Here is a 16,224-nt window from a genome sequence, read left to right as displayed (position 1 = left end):
GCACTCCCAGCGACCCTTGTGAGGATAATCAACAAAGAAAATGGAAGGATGGATAGATGGATGGATGTTTTATAAATGGGATTATCATGTCAATCTCCTCTGTTCTTTTCGACTATCGAAAATCTCTGTTTGTCTCCCACAGCAGGTGGCACAGTGTCTTGTCAATGGTGATAAAATACAAAACAATAAAACAAAAGTACAAAGACTGTTTAGTAGCGTGTAACACGAGCTAACTAGATGTATTGAACTTTGCGCATGAATGACAAACTCTCTCCTCATTTTTTTTTCATATAGACATTGAAATGAATAATATTATATGTAGTTTTCATGACAATATCTGTTTTAAAATATATATAGGAATGTCGGTAGGCCTTTAATCGACGAGGAGCAATGAAATTTGATCCCTTGCATAAAACGAGAAGACTGCGGCGCATGCGCAGTGACGTCCGGGCTCCAGTTGAACAAGATGGCGGGACATTCAAAGTGCGCTTCAGCAACGGCGTTCCGACGTGTTCGACGTGACTGTAAAACGTCAAACGTCCGCATGGACTGTCACGTTCGAGTGTAGTCGCCCATGTTGTCGAGCACGTTAGCGTTAGCAGCCCGTCTGGGGCCATGAAGGGACACGAACCGGCTCCGTCTCCGAATGCGAACCGACGCCGCCTGAGCCGAAGCTTCAAACTCACCCAGCAGACGCAAACCTCCTCGGAAAACTCGGAGACCTGCACCAGGCCAATTTCTGGTCAGCTGCACATTTTTTATTCTTCTTTTGATGCGGAGATGATGTTTACACTCGCCGGTCACAATCACGCGTCGAGCATCGGCCAGCGCTGAACTGCATTCAAATTGGTCCAGTTTTGAAGCTAAGCTATAAAAGTGTCCGGATACTTTTGACGTCAGATTGCGTGTTTAGTTTTTTTTTTTTTTTTTTCTTCTTACATCTTGACTGAAAGATGAGCTTTGGATGTTGGGGAGGAGCTCAGGGTAGCCTGGGTTATTAGGGAAAGTTAAGGAACGTTTTTGTTCAATGTGCATGTTTATGTGGCATTACAGTTTTTTTTAAAAAAAACTAAATCATGTGTATCCAGTTTTATTTTAAGCATAATGCAAGAGTGAAATTATATTAAACTTTTTTAGGATTGTAGTTTGCAGCATACTTACTTTGATTTATTAAGATAGGGCAGGGGTCACCAACGCGGTGCCCGCGGGGCGAATGCTCGCCCGCGAGGACCATATAAGGCGCCCGCGAGGTATGTTCTCAAAATACCATAGGCCACAAATTGTTACTGTTAGTTGTGCTTTAAATTCTGAATCTGACTGTCTTACGTGAATTAAAATTTTAAAATGCCTGCAATGTCATTCACAAAAAACTAAAACAAAAATATTTTATGTGCGTGTAATGAACTGAGTCTGAAATTTGCTTCAAACAGGTCACGTAGCCCTTCATACGATCGGTGCTCACTTACCCACGTTTTTTTTTTTTTTCCCGCATTACTTCGATCATCGTGTAAAACGGGAAGCTGTCGGTCTGAATTATTTGTCACGTCGCAGTCTTTAAGACCCCGACCAGGCCCACCTCGTCCAGAGTTTCCGGAGCTTTCAGCGGCGAGTCCCCCCACGAGTCGGACGCGCATCATGACATCATCTGGGACGCCACGTCGCCCTCGCCCCAGCGGCTCGGCAAACGGGCGAAGAAACGCGCGCCGGGCGTCGTGAACATCTCCGACATCGTCAGCAGGATTGCGCCCGAGGTGAGTAACGCGGACCTTGTCCAGGCGTTCGCTCGCGTGACATCACAACTGCCGTGTGTGTGTGTGTGTGTGTGTGTGTTTGCGTCCAGCACGGGAGGCCCAAAGTGTCCGAGCCTGCTTTGCAGCAGTGGATCGGCGACAGCGCCGCCATCCCGTGCACACCCGACGTTCAGGTGCCCAAAAGCAGGAGGAAGTCGCCCAGGTGCGTAGACGCTCGCCGCCGTTGGTGCTTTGGCTTCTGTGGTGGTTGACGTCACACTCGATGACAAAGTTAAGCCGATTATAGTCCAGGCTGATTATTGGCATCGACATTATCCATCCATCCATTTTCTTCGCCAGTTATCCTCAAGAGGGTCGCGTGGCATGCTGGAGCCCATACGAGCTTTCAAGGGGCAGGAGGCAGGGTACACCCACAATATATTGATAGGTGGCACGGTGGATCAGCTGGTAAAGCATTGACCTCACAGTTCTCAGGTCCCGGGTTCAATCCCGAACCCGCCTGTGTGGAGTTTGCATGATCTCCCCATGCCTGCGTGGGGTTTCTCCGGGCACTCCGGTTTCTTCCCACATCCCAAAAACATTCAACATTAATTGGACACTCTAAATTGCCGCGAGGTGTGATTCCGAGTGCTGCTGTTTGTCTCGATGTGCCCTGCGATTGGCTGACAACCAGTTCAGGGTGTACACCGCCTCCTGCCCGTTGAAAGCTAGGTTAAGCTCCAGCACTCCCCACGACCCTCATAAGGATAAGCGGCAAAGAAAATGGATGGATGGAAAGTATTGTGGCTTCTTGCTGCCAAGAATTTTTAAGTGAGCTGACGGATTTAATTTTGACAAAAATTGAGCTTTTCTGCCATCTTGTGACAAGCAAATTTGAAATTTGGACACTTGTGTTTTAGTTGTTGAACGTGGACGCCGCCATGAAAACTGACTCTCGTTGTTCTCATGTGGCAGATCCAACGGCGTCGACGACCTGCTGAAGTTGGCCAAGGAGTTTGACCTCAACTTGTTTCGTCATGACGACGAGGAAGCGGAACAGAACCCTGTACCCGTGCGTGTGCTGTCCAAGGAAGGTGTTCAGAGCCTGGTGTCGTCCCCTCAACCCACAGACGATGATCTGAACTTCCTGTTTGATGAATCCACTCAGCATGCGAGCACAGCCCTGAGTTCGTTCACGCCGGCTGAGAAATCTCCCGTGACGACTTGCCGTGACCCCCCGCCGGCGGCGACAAGCACGGACCTCTTGGACGACTGGGAGGGGGACGACCTGCTCTACGACTCGTTACTCTCTGAGATGACACAAAACCCCGAGAACTTCTGCGGGCCCAAACACAGTTCCACGCAGAAAACTTCCTGCCAGGCGGTGTTGCCGCCACCTCCTACGCCTTTGGGTGTCGGCCATTCGGGAGGGAGCAAAACCCGGGAGGAAGCCGGAACAACTTGTTCTGATGTTCGTCTTCCGGGAAGCTCCCCCGACGTCCGAGGCTCTTTGATCTCCAAAGCAGCGGGAAAAGATTTGCCGAACTCTCGTGGATTATTTTCTGCTATTTCCATAGCAACAAAGAAAGGCTCCACGGGAGGCGCCACCCACAAGCAGGTTCCCGCCGCGGCGGACTTCCCGGACGATGACCTGGACGCCATATTCGCGTCGGAACCGCTATGGGACGACTCAGATGACGACGAGATGCTACGTGATTTTTGCGAGGACATGGAAAGTCAGATTGGCCAGAACGCTAGCAGCCACACGGCCGGACGCTACGGCGCAACTGGGAAAGGTTCTTCCGGAAGCTCTGCGGGGCAGCGGACGGTCGCTGCGCCGACCGCGGCAGCATCCTCACTTCCGCAGCGAGAAAACGTGCAGCGGTTTACCTTTAAGAGGACCGGCAACCTTGTTTCCATGGTGACCAACAAGCCTGGTTCCATGGCAAGCAATCATCCTGTTTCCATGGTGACCCAAAAGACTGATTTCATGACAACCAATCAACCTGTTTCCATGGCAACGAATCTCGATTCTATGGTGACAGACTCTGCTGTTTCCATGGGGACCAGCAGGCCTGTTTCTGAGGTGAAAAGCAAAGGTAAGAGGCCCGTTTTTGCTTTGGGGGGGTTACTCTGAAGGGAAATAAAAATATAACGTTGCTTGTTATTACCAATGAAACTAAAGTTTAATCAACTTTCTGAGCTTTGATGACAAAATGTGACTTTTTATCTTTCATCCAGCAAACGAACCAAAAAGTGAATTTATGAATACTCTGGATCCCTACGTACATTTTCACAATTTTTTTTCCAACTATTACAAATATTTTTTTAAACACTTTTTGTCAATCTGTCCTTATTTATTCATTAACTTTTAAGGCTATTCAATAATTTATGGGCTTTTAAAGTAGGTATTACATAGTAACGCCATCTACCTCCTACTCACCTTATTTACATGGCTTTCTTATGAGAACATGGAATTAAAATGACATCTTTGGCTGATTTTCTGTGTTTGTCAAGCGGTCGTCAAATGTTCTGCGCTGGAGATCGAGCGGAAGAAGCAGCAGGCCATGGAGCGCCGCCGCCGTCGCTTGCGGGAAGTCCAGAACATCGAATGCGCCCCCCAGAAATGACTCCTTACTTTTATTTTTGGTTTCTTTTAACATTAAACAAGATTTTTGTCCTGGTCATTTTGTCACAGAACAAAATGGTGTGGAAAATCCTCACAAAATATTTGGAAAATAAACTTGTGACTTCAGCAGAAGTGAAGCTTTCATTTCCTATCATGCAACACGCACGCTGGAGCTCATCATGATGTACGCGTTTGCATCTAGTGCACTAGAGCAGGGTCATTGTGGATCATTTGAAGTATATTAAAAGGTGATGTAAATGAGTTGAAGGGAGAAAAAGGTTATTCAATTCATTATATATTTTGAAATTTGTATCTCACCGGGGCCTCCACTCCCCGAGAGGGGTTGCGTCAGGAAGGGCATCCGGCATAAAAACTGCCAAACAAATATGAGGGTTCATCTGAGATGTCACACTGTGGTGACCCATAACACGACAAGCCGAAAGAAATGTTAGAATTTTACTCTGTCAAAAAATGGATGGGCATCAGCTTAAAAAAAAAAAAGTCATCAGGCCCTCCAACAAACGTCATATTTTAATTTGACAAAGGTAATCGGTCTACTTTCATGGAGAATTACATAAATGGAAGAATATTTACGTTTAAGATGCTTGAATAAGATTTGAACATTTAAGATAAACATTGGCTCCAAACATCCATCCATCGATTTTTTGCCGCTTATCCTCATGAGGGTCACGGGGACTGCTGGAGCCTATCCTAGTTGTTAACGGGCAGGAGGTGGGCTACACCCTGAACTGGTTGCCAGCCAATTGCAGGGCAGCCACACTCACAATCCCACCTAGGGGCAATTTAGAGTGTCCAATTAATGTTGCATGATTTTGGAATGTGGGAGGAAACCAGAGTGCCTGGAGAAAACCCACACAGGCACAGGGAGAACATGCAAACTCCATACAGCCGAGTCCGGGATTGAACCCAGGACCTCAAAACTGTAAGGCTAACGCTTTGCCAGGCGAGCTGCCGTGCCGCCTGGCTCTAAGCAATATATTATAAAAAAATGTTTGCACTTTTACTTAAAATATGTTTCAATTGTTGTACATACCTACCACTGTGCGTCACTGGCATATTGGTGGGGGTTAAGGACTTGAGCCCTGTTGTGACTGAGCCCCGCCTCAAAAAGGTTGAATACATCTAGATGCCGTAACATCGTAGCAAAGAAAACAAAACTCAGCTCACTTCAACATAGTTCCTCTGTACTGAGCTACCGTTCAGTTAAAATTCCTCCTCAACTCACTTGAGCATAATTCCTTAGGAACAAGGTACTACAAAAGTAGTAATATTCCTTGGAATTTTTTTTTTTTTTTACATATATACTGTATAGATACAACTGTAGTACTCACTACATGTTTGCAGTCAACTTTGGAACAATTAAATGAAATTGCGCTCAACTCCAGCCCTACCAGTTAATTGGCCGTCCATGGGATTTGATTGGCCAGTGTTAGGGAGTCTTGAGTTTTCTCTAGAAAATAAGACAAAAATAGGTCAGTGGCATTCATGTCCTTTTAACAGGGTTTTTCGATTTTTGTTCATAAAATGTTGTCACGAGAAATTCAACAATCTGTCAACAAGGTAAGAGAATTTCTCGTGAAAAAAAATCTAAAGAAATTAAAAAAAAAAAGTTCTAGCGTTCATGTCCCTTTTAACAGGGTTTTTCATTTTTTGTTCAAAAAATGTTTTCATGAGAAATTCAATCTGTCAGCAAGGTAAGAGAATTTCTCATGAAAGAAAATCTAAAGAAATCTAAAGAAAAAAAGTTATTGTAATTCATACATTTATTGTTGTTAGCAGTAAGAGACCAAAAGTAATTTTAAATTCATTGGCTGATTAAACAGTTCTCAGAAACTTAATCTCCCAAATATGAAAAACAGCCTGTGAAAAATCTTGTCAGACTCTGGACTGAATCCATAAATATGAATATTAATAAGTCATTGCAGTAGTTTATTGTTGCATGCAGCAAATGTACAAAAAGACGTTGTTTCTACATCAACCTTTAATTGGCAACACGGTGTGTTTGAAATGTTCATATTCATCACTATTATTTATCTCAGTATTCACATGTAAACACCACAGTCACACAACATTGCGTGAAATGAGCCAACAGCCTCACCGTTAAGAGTGTATTTGTTTGTTTTACTTTTTAAAACGTGTCACTTTTTTTTTTGTTCTGGTGTTCGCCGTTCGCGTGGCTCATGTCATCCAATCACGTGGGAGCGAGGAGGGCCTGACACCGCATGAACCGCACTCGCGTGCAAAAAAAAAAAAAAAAAAACATGCAAAGATCACTCATGCAATAAGAGGTCACATGACCGCCAAAGTGCACACAATAAGACTTTTGTCGAAACCGCCTTTAAAAAAAAAAATAATAATAATTCATCTTGTGTGCTTCAATGCTTATAGCGAGGACAATTGGCGGGCGAATAAAAACAAAGATGACCAAAACTAAAAAATAAATCAGAAGTGATGTTTATGAAGCGGCCCGTGTTTGTAAACCTGAAAGACTTTTTGATTGACATGCGAGCAGCAGGCAGTACTGTTGAGCTGCACAGCATGCACACGCACACATGCACCTGCACCACAGAAGAAGAAAAAGAAAGAAACCGCACACAGCTAATTCCACTTAGTAGAAAATGTTTGGTGGCCACTCAGCAGCAGAAGAAGAAAAGAAAAACCCCATCAAAGCCAAAGTGGCCACTCACTTCCAGGTGCAAGCACGTGCTGGCCCGAGTATCATAAACATGCTAATTATCAACACTAATGTCCAATCACACGGTCAAACACGAGCACGCACACGCTTCCTGTTGGCACGCTCACTCTTCCTGTACACGTCAGAATAAATAAAAACACGCACACGCAAACAAACGCGCTTGCCCAGCCGGCGCTAAAAAACAAAACAAAAAAAAAAACAAAAACGCCTTCCGAGCGCTTGGGAAAGTGCCACTTCCTGTTCGAGCAATCGCTGCAAGAGTTTGGCTTTTGTGAGGGAGAGGAAGGGGAGGAGGGGGAAATCTGGTTCTGGACAACGAGGAGGAAGTCTGTCACACGTCCACCACCATCTTTTTGTGAATGTCTAAGCCGCCCACCACCTGCGGGATGAGACACGAAATGAGGTCACAGCGACGACTACAATGACTCAATATGTACCGTTAACCACAGTTGAATCGTAGTTCATCGTTAGTGAGCGGGCTGTTACAGCCAATCAGTGCACTCTCATGCTGTGAACACTTTTCTGTAGGTCTGTCTAAAAAAAAAAATCCTCCAAAAATAGATTCAGTCGTGAGTTTGAGTTTGTTTTCTGATGACATGATTTTAAGCTATATTTGTGCTCCCCCACATTTTAGTCAAACTTTGTGTGAACGTCATAGGACGAGCACATTTCTTTACACTGGTACGTGTTCAAAGTTTCCTCACAAGCAAGCCTGCAGCGGAAATTTTGCTTCAATTGAAAGTCAGTTTATCCATACATCCATTTTCTTCACCGCTTATCCTCACAAGGGTCGCGGGGAGAGCTAGAGCCTATCCCAGCTGTCAACGGGCACGAGGCGAGGTACACCCGGAACTGGTTGCCACCCAATCGCAGGGCACATTGAGACAAACAGCCGCAGTCACAATCACACCTAGGGGCAATTTAGTGTCCAAGAACTGTGAGGCCAACGTGCCACCAAATCAGTTTATTAATTTTTTTAGATGAGTGATGGTACCGAGTAAGGTTAGATCTATTTGAGGAGGCTTGTTTTGTTAAACTTGATCACCGTAATGGTTCCTTGTAGAAGGAAGGCACTTTAAAAATATCTTTATCGAGCCTCTCTTTGCAAATTTTGCCGTCGCGGCCGGTTACGGAACGACGGACTGACCGCGCAGAACTCCTCGAAAGATATCCTTCCATCTCCGTCCTTGTCGGCGTTGATGATGGTTTTGTCAACGATCTGCTGCAGCTGCGTGTCCTTCAGATTGTTGCCCACCATCATCTTGAGAACCTGGAACAGCTCGCCATTGGAAATGTAGCCATCTTTGTCCATGTCGTAGATGCGGAAAGCGACTGCGAGGGTGGACAAAAAAAAAAAAAAAAAAAAATCAATCAATTTGATGACCGAAAAGAAATCATGCAAGAATCCAAGGAACTATTAATATACTTCAATTTTATTTTGCATTAAATTAACATTTCTGAAAACTATTTACAGTAGAAAACCTATGGGAGCCTTTTCTCGCACTAGTTTAGAAGACACTGCTGAGCGCTCTCTGCACTTGTTAGATTTTTTAAAACAAAGATGTATATTGTCAAATACAATGCAAAAAAAAAAGGTTCAAATCTGAAAAGCCTTTTAAAGCAAATGACTATCAGCTTCAAATATGGTTTATCAGCCTTCTTGACTGCTGGCAAGCACTGCTGTAGGCCATCACACCTACATGCTCACACAGACCACACACACACGCGCATACAGTACATGTACATATTTCTACATAAACACGCATATCCAGAGATATCATCATCCATTTTCTATCCACTGCAGGATGGATAGAAGCTTCATCTTCACATTTCCAACTCCGACGGCAGCTTGTAATTCATTGCCAGTGTATTCCGCTGTGTTTAATAATTTCATTTATCCATCTATTTTTAGGTCTTCGCCGGGGCCGCTTTGTATCCAGTGGTATCCGGTTGATCGTTTCTGTGGTCCACTTTTTGTCAGCTCTTCTTGCTTTCATGAGAGGCTTTTTATTTTTTGAACAATGTCAGTAAATCGCATCTGCTGCCATATCCAACTGCATCTTTACTTTTTGCAAATGCTTATTTATAACATTTCTAACTTTGGCATTTGTAGTTCATGTTTCACGAAAATACATTGATCGAAAACTTCCTTTTTTCAAGCAAATGGGAAGATTGTTTTTGAATGTACCTCTAAGCCTTCCATAAGCTTGCCAGACAAGTTTTAAGCAGCGTTCAACATCACAGCATGTATTTGCAAATTGAGCTAAACAGAAGTAGCTATCAATGCCGTCTAGGATGCCAGTCGTCCATTTTGACATAGTTTTGTGGATAGTTATGACTGAACATGACCTTTGTTTTGTTTTCATCCCCTTTGAGAAGACCCGAGTGACGGCTTTCTAAGACTAATTCCCGAATACGATACTATAGTTCTTCAGCACTGTGGAGAAAGAAAATGTCCTCGTCTTCAAAACGAAGATGGCTCAAACAAGCGCCACTCAATTTTGGTCTCTTTTTAAATATGTCTTCAAGGCAAGCTGTAAATAGCATCAGAGACTGTGTGTCGCCTTGGCTGGGGCCATTTCCAAAACTTATTTGCGCTCTTTTCATCATCTATTGGTATTGAACCAGAAGAATCAATGTACATTGATTGAAAAATGGTTATATACAGTTGAAGTGCATTTTATCACCGAATTTATGTATGGAAATGATTTCTGCAACTTTCCTCGTCACTGGTACTTCCTCGCACATCCAACCAGCGTTGAAATTGTTTTACAAAGATCTCAAGTTTGTTGCCTCCAGCTTTAACCATTTCATCACAAATTTTAACAGACCATAATCATTTTCTGCCTGAACTCACTGGTGTAAAATAAAACTAACTCTAAACATTCTGATCATGCAAAAAAAAAATAAATAAATAAATAAATAAATAAAAAAAAAAAAAAAGAATAACATATCATTTGGACCCTTGCATTTTTGTTGTCTAATATTGGGGGGAAAAAAAAGTCAAGAAAAAGCATTCACTTATTATTTTAGGACTCAACTTACATCGTAACTTTTGCTCTTTGTCTCCTTTGACGCTGAACTGAGAGACGCCCTCAATAAATTCTGAAAAATAAAAGAAATAAAATGAATCATCAGGCAACAAAACATTGGTGCTTATTCTTCATAAACACCTTACCTTTGAAGTCCACCTCTCCATTGCCATCGGTGTCAAAGATGTCTATGACGCGCTGCACCAGAGGGTTCTGCTGCAGCTCTGGCAGCGACATGAACTCCTCCACGCTCAGCGAGCCCGAGTTGTCCAGGTCCAGCTTCTTGAAGCGCTTGCCCAGACGCTTAATCTCGTCTGCGTCGACTGATGAGTGATGACGAGACGACCCGGAAAAGACGAAAGAAGAGAGAGACCGAGAAACGGTGGACAAGATCAGTCAACAGAAGTTACTCAGGATCTGGCCGGTCCATCGGTGTGTCTTATATCCCGACCGCAGATGTGACCCCAAACTCACCCAACCTACGGGGGGCTGCGGCCATGGCGCCTCGCTAAGGCGAGCTCGGCGCCAGCGCTAATCTCTCTGAGAGAGGGCGAGGGCTAATCCAAGAAAGAACTTCCTGTTACACTCCGTTCCTTAATCCGGCCCACTCAGCATTTTGCAAATCGCTGTCACCAGGCCGAGGTCTGTGACAACGGAACCCCAATTTCAAACACCTCAATGTTCAAACTATTCCATTTGCGACCCACGGCGCAAACAAAAATATTGCCCAATGGCTGAACCTCATTGTTTCATTCATCCATTTTATGGTGAGTGAGTGGTACAGACATTTTGTGTCCATCATTCTCAGCAGCTCCGACGTTAGCAGTCAGTGGCTACTTCCTCTAGCCCCTCATTGTGTCTCTTTTTTTTTTTTAAGTCTTCATTTCATCATTTTTCTCATTCAATTAGTGTCCAAGAAAAGCAATGGAATAGTGTGGCAAAAACCTGCGAGGAGTATATAAATGGTGCAGCCATTGCCGAAATTACTCGCAAGTATTTAAGAAAAAAAGTCAAAAATTGTAACTATTTTACGGGAGAAAAAAAAATGTATTTTTGTTGCTGCTAAAATGGCCGAGAGTGAAGAACAGTATCTTCGAAAGGCCTGAAAGAAACTTCTGGACCAACTGGGAAAAGCTGTCCCTCATTTGAATAAACACGCAGGTTGCGAGTGGAAGCATTTCTGGGGCTAATGTGGTTGCTTTTGTTTTCTTGGGGAATAAAGCGATTTTTGATCACACAGCCCTTGTCATGGTAAATGGAGAGAACTCGTGTAGCGCATTATCGACACCTTCACAGCGCCTGAAGCACTTTACAGATGCTGCTCACACGTTTCACCCAATCCCACACATTCATTGGTGGGCAGCTGCTGCCATGCAAGGCGCTGCCCACGTGGAGCATATTAGGGTTCACTGTCTTGCCCAAGGGGACTTCAACGGCAGACGGGCGGAGCCAGGATTGGAATCGCCAACCCTTCGGTCACTGGATGACGAGCTCTGTCCGCTGAGGGACTGCAGGTTTGATACACTATATAGAGCCCGTGTACGTGACGCCACCATTTACATGGCGCCATATTGCCGGTCAAAAAGAGCTGCTCCACAGTGTGGGGGACATTGAACCGCAGCAGAATATTCAAACTGCCCGAGACCCGTTGTGCTGTTGGTGGTCGCAAAAGACGAGACAGATATTCAAAGAGATCATTCTATGGAATACCACCTGAAAAGACCAGAAAATATCGATGGATTTCGACAATGAAAGATGATGGATGGTGCCCAACCAGAATACACACACGCCTGTGTCGCAATGGCTTCATTTCAGGTAGCAATTAATCTTCTCAATCTCAAATTACCAAAAAGTATTTCTAATGCCAACTTGGCTCATTTGAGAACAATGCATACTTAAAAAAATAAACTGTCGCAGAGGTTTCCGGAGGTTAAATGTGACCACAATCGCTTCCGTGTACATTCCATGAAGACGACTCCGCCCTCTATTTTTTCCCCAATCATAGTTAATGAATGTGAGTGTGTAAAACCAGGAGTCATTTATTTACATATTGGTATTTGTATTAAATACTATCTGAAAAGATCGATGGATGCAGGCAAACGTTAACGTGTGGCCAAACGCTTCCGCATTCACGAGCCGTCCCAATGAGAACAGATCCAGCAACAAAGTATTTGTATGCGTCCAGAGTTTTATACGCTTTCAGACTTTTCTGTGTAAATCTTGACGACTTACTCACCAGATCCGTGTGTAGCTCCAGTTGTCCAAGACAAGCGGAAGCAAATTAACAGTCCAATTTCTTATCGGCGAAAACATCGACTTCGGCATTAAATATGGCTCCCCTATGCAGAGTTTATCTAATTTTTCCACGTACCATCGTCTATTTTCACCTTCCTATTGTCTAACAGTATTGGACAAGATTCTGGGCGTCGTGCTACAAGACATATTTCCATGTCGTCTCCAACTCACTGAGCATTGAGCAATATGGCGAGGTAAACAAAAGTCACGTGATTTATGACGTACATGCACGAGCTCTATAGCTTTATATTGTACTGGAAATGAACAAACTTAATAAAACAGAGACCTTTGTTGAAACTGGAACCAATTTTTCACGTTTCCGTTATTTCTTATGGGGAAAATGATGTTCAATTTACAAACTTTTCAATGCACAAACCCTGTTAAAATAATCTCATAAATCGAGATTCTCGTATATCCGTGTGTGTATATACATATAGTGTCATCAGGTAGTAGCCAAGGCTCACCCTGAACTGGTTGCCAGCCAATCGCAGGTCCCACAGAGACAGACAACAGTCGCTCTCACAATCACACCTACGTGTAATTTAGAGTGTCCAATTTAATGCATGTAATCCATTTGGGATGTGGGAGGAAACCGCAGTGCCGAAAGAAAACCCACGCAGGCACACGGAGACCATGCAAACTCCAGACAGGCAGGGCCTGCATTTGAACGCCGGTCCTCAGAACTGTGAGGCAGACGCTCTAACCAGTCGCCCGTCCCGCCGGAATATTTGTCAATGCGCGGCATTCAAGTTCGATAATGACTTCATACTTACAGTGCGAGCACATGTCCAGAGCGTAACTGGCTTCGTTCCCCTGGAAAATAAAACAACAAATTCACAGTGGTCAAGAAATTTATGTTACCCATCAATTACAGTTTACAGCAGAGGACTTTTTCTTTTTTTTGCAGCTTCCATAGTTAAACATGCATCCCCGAGTGGCGTGGACCACCTCCGCTAACAACATGAATGCACCTGAGAGGAACCACAAAAGTAGTTAGTGGAGAAAATTAACTCTTACTATATTTCCTAAGTGACTTTAGCATCAAATTAGAAACTGAATTTCGATCTACGGTATGTGCTTGCAAGCCACAATTATTTTGTAGTAGTGGTCCCTGTAGAAATAAGCCCAAGAGACTAGGAAAGGCTGCAACTTTATTCTTCAATCAATGCAGTTTGGTGTCTTATTTTGGGATGTCGCTATCACACCCAAAGTGGAAGCACTTATTTTCACGTCACGAGTAAGTAAATACAGAGGTGCCTTATGATACTAATGGTTAAAAATGAATGAAAATGCCATTCATACATTACAGTTTCTCCAAAACAAAACAGTAACATGTTTTTTAATAACGCAAATAGCACTATATCTACCTATAGAAACCGATATGTAACATAAATACGATGTAAATGTCCCTAATTCCAGGACCCGCCTGCCCTAAAATCCCTGTTGTTAAGTGACTTGGTGTAAAAAGCTTGAGAACCACCGGTTTATGTGACTGATCAGTCGCGTCCATTTCATATTCATCCCGTCTACACATTTCCATCGAGGTTTTATTCTGGTGGCACTTGTTAATCAATCAAGCCCATTTCCGCTTGCAGTAGCTAGCCGTGCTAACCCTCGTAGCATCAACAACAAAAAGCGAGCTGACGTGACTCTTATGCGCATCGAGCTCTTGCAGTTATCTCCAGATGCTTGTGGTGAAAAAAAATGTGTCAGAGCAATATCAAATAATGAAACGTGAAATCCGGGCCTTGGCGACGTCAGGAGCGCGGACGTCGCGAAGGCCTATCGGTCTTATTAGGACGGCGAGCTAGCGGCGGCTAACGTTTGTCTCAAAATGTTTTCCGCCGCGGCGCCATAAGCTCCCTCCGAACGTCCGCCCGCGGCGAGCCGAACTTCGACTCTTACCATGTTGCCTGGCGGTGGCTGTCGAGCGGATGTCTGAGAGGCGACGACTGAGTCGACTTAGCTATCGGGCTAACACCGCGTATAGGTGACTGAGTAGAATGGAGAGAGCAGTGTCAGAGCCACACACACAAAAAAAAAAACAGTGAGGAGCATCATCCTCGCTGTAGCAGCACTGCGGCAGGGGGAGGGCTTACAATCACAAAAGATTGTCTATTTGGTGGAAGGAGGCCTCACTCTTTCAACGTAACTCAACATTATGGTTTGATATTTTCTTTCGGCCAGGTCATTACATCATTAACTCGTACATCCATCCATTTTGTTAGTTGCTTATCCTCACAAGGGTCGTAGGAATGCTGGAGCCTATCTCAGCTGTCAATAGGCAGGGTTCACCCTGAACTGGTTGCCGGCCAATCGCAGGCCACATGGAGACAAATAGCTGCACTGACAATCACACCGAGGGGCAATTTAGAGTGTCCAATTAATGTTGCATGTTTTTGAGATGTGGGAGTGCTTGGAGAAAATCCACACAGGCACGAGGAGAACGTGAAAACCCCCACGCAGGCGGGCCTGGGATTTGAAACCCGGTCCTGAGAACTGTGAGGCCAACACTTCACTAGGTGCGCCACCGTGCCGCCTTCACTCAGTGGACAATAAAATCCAATTGACACGTGAGGATGTCAAAGTCATTAATTGTACATAGTGAAGAAGACGGAAGCATCCATGTTGCGGTTTAGAGAAAACCCACCCATACTGATCAAAACAGGACTTACTTTTTGATTCAATTATGTAACCCATCCAACACAGAACTGATAACGTTCCAACCAGTCCACAAGCCAAAGAGAAAGAGGACGAATTCCTCGGCAGTACAGTGCTGGTTAGCACATGTGCCTCACAGTTCTGAGGACCTGTGCTCAAATCCGACTTCCTATGTTGCGTTTGCATGTCTTTCCCCTGCCTGCGTGGGTTTTCTCCAGGTACTCCAGTTTAAAGTAAATCACAGGTGTCAAACTCAAGGCCCGAGGGCCAGATCCGGCCTGCCACATGATTTTATGCGGCCCGCAAAGCTAAATCATGTGTATGAACTCTCGTGATTTTTGGTCAAATCTGTACCAAAATTCAAATTATGATGAGGCAGTCAAAGATTTTTACGGTTTCACAGTCATAACGGGCTGATGAGGGAAACCGGAACTCCAATGAGGCCCGGGACAAAAACGAGGTTGACACCCCTGCTCTAAATTGTCCATTGGTTTGCATGTTGTTGTATAAATGTGCTCTGCAAAGGTCTGGCGACCAGTCTCGGGTTCACCCCGCCTCTCGCCCACAGTTAACTGGAATGTGGTCCTGCATACCGTGACCCTGGTGAGGATAAGCGGTGGAACAAATGTGTATATCTTATAAATCAAAGGCAATCTTAATAACTACTGGCATCAGGAGGTTAAAGGAAGCCTGTCTCAAGACGGTCAATTTCATTCGTCATACAGTAATATTCTGATGTCTTTCTAATGTTGTAATTTCCTTCCCTGTAAAATGAAAAAAAAATTATGAAAAAAAATCTTCCATGTTTTTTGCTACATTCTTGAAATTCTTTTTTTTTAATAATATTGCAGCTTTCATTTAAAAAATATGTACCTATTGCACCCTCACACTATTCATAAGTATTTCAGGTATCATTATTTCTTTTAAACTATAAAAAAAATCTGAATATTCCAATTTATCTGTATGACTTTTTTCCAAAATATTCTTGTAATATTCTTTTTTTCAGCTATTATTATTTCTTTTGAAATATAAAAAATCTGAATATTGCAATTTATCCATATGACTTTTTTCCACAATACATTTAGATTTTATTCTTATAATATTCTTATTGTTGTGATGTTATTTTCCCCCTCGAATTTGTTTTTTAGATGTTTTTTAAAT

General features: G+C 43.8%; 2 protein-coding genes across 2 annotated transcripts; one reads left to right on the top strand and one right to left on the bottom strand.

Moving 5' to 3' along the window:
- Nucleotides 1-422: 422 nt before the first annotated feature.
- etaa1a (ETAA1 activator of ATR kinase a) lies at nt 423-4,485 on the top strand. The gene is made up of 5 exons (XM_061829782.1): nt 423-742; nt 1,552-1,751; nt 1,841-1,953; nt 2,706-3,829; nt 4,248-4,485. Exons 1-5 carry the CDS (start codon nt 616-618, stop codon nt 4,358-4,360), a joined length of 1,677 nt encoding a protein of 558 aa, XP_061685766.1. The 5' UTR covers nt 423-615; the 3' UTR covers nt 4,361-4,485.
- A 1,679-nt stretch (nt 4,486-6,164) lies between these two features.
- Nucleotides 6,165-14,670, bottom strand: ppp3r1b (protein phosphatase 3 (formerly 2B), regulatory s1ubunit B, alpha isoform, b). The gene is made up of 6 exons (XM_061830839.1): nt 14,308-14,670; nt 13,176-13,215; nt 10,254-10,430; nt 10,121-10,180; nt 8,223-8,407; nt 6,165-7,454 (listed from the first exon to the last, which is right to left on the bottom strand). The coding sequence occupies exons 1-6, from the start codon at nt 14,308-14,310 to the stop codon at nt 7,407-7,409; spliced, it is 513 nt and encodes a 170-aa protein (XP_061686823.1). The 5' UTR covers nt 14,311-14,670; the 3' UTR covers nt 6,165-7,406.
- Between the last annotated feature and the right edge of the window lie 1,554 nt (nt 14,671-16,224).

The sequence above is a fragment of the Syngnathoides biaculeatus genome, chromosome 9 (genome assembly GCF_019802595.1).
Source record: "Syngnathoides biaculeatus isolate LvHL_M chromosome 9, ASM1980259v1, whole genome shotgun sequence".
Taxonomy (NCBI): domain Eukaryota; kingdom Metazoa; phylum Chordata; class Actinopteri; order Syngnathiformes; family Syngnathidae; genus Syngnathoides; species Syngnathoides biaculeatus.
This window is presented reverse-complemented; position numbering and strand designations above follow the sequence as displayed.

What these genes read in the sequence shown, in the direction of transcription:
- ppp3r1b (XM_061830839.1), bottom strand. An exon ending in TCTGGACATGTGCTCGCACT is followed by an intron (nt 10,431 to 13,175) that starts GTAAGTATGAAG and finishes ATCACTCATCAG; the next exon opens with TCGACGCAGACGAGATTAAG. An exon ending in CAAAGAGCAAAAGTTACGAT is followed by an intron (nt 8,408 to 10,120) that starts GTAAGTTGAGTC and finishes CCACCCTCGCAG; the next exon opens with TCGCTTTCCGCATCTACGAC.
- etaa1a (XM_061829782.1), top strand. Translation starts at nt 616, where the DNA reads ATGAAGGGACACGAACCGGCTCCGTCTCCGAATGCGAACCGACGCCGC. An exon ending in CTGCACCAGGCCAATTTCTG is followed by an intron (nt 743 to 1,551) that starts GTCAGCTGCACA and finishes GTCACGTCGCAG; the next exon opens with TCTTTAAGACCCCGACCAGG. An exon ending in AGCAGGAGGAAGTCGCCCAG is followed by an intron (nt 1,954 to 2,705) that starts GTGCGTAGACGC and finishes CTCATGTGGCAG; the next exon opens with ATCCAACGGCGTCGACGACC.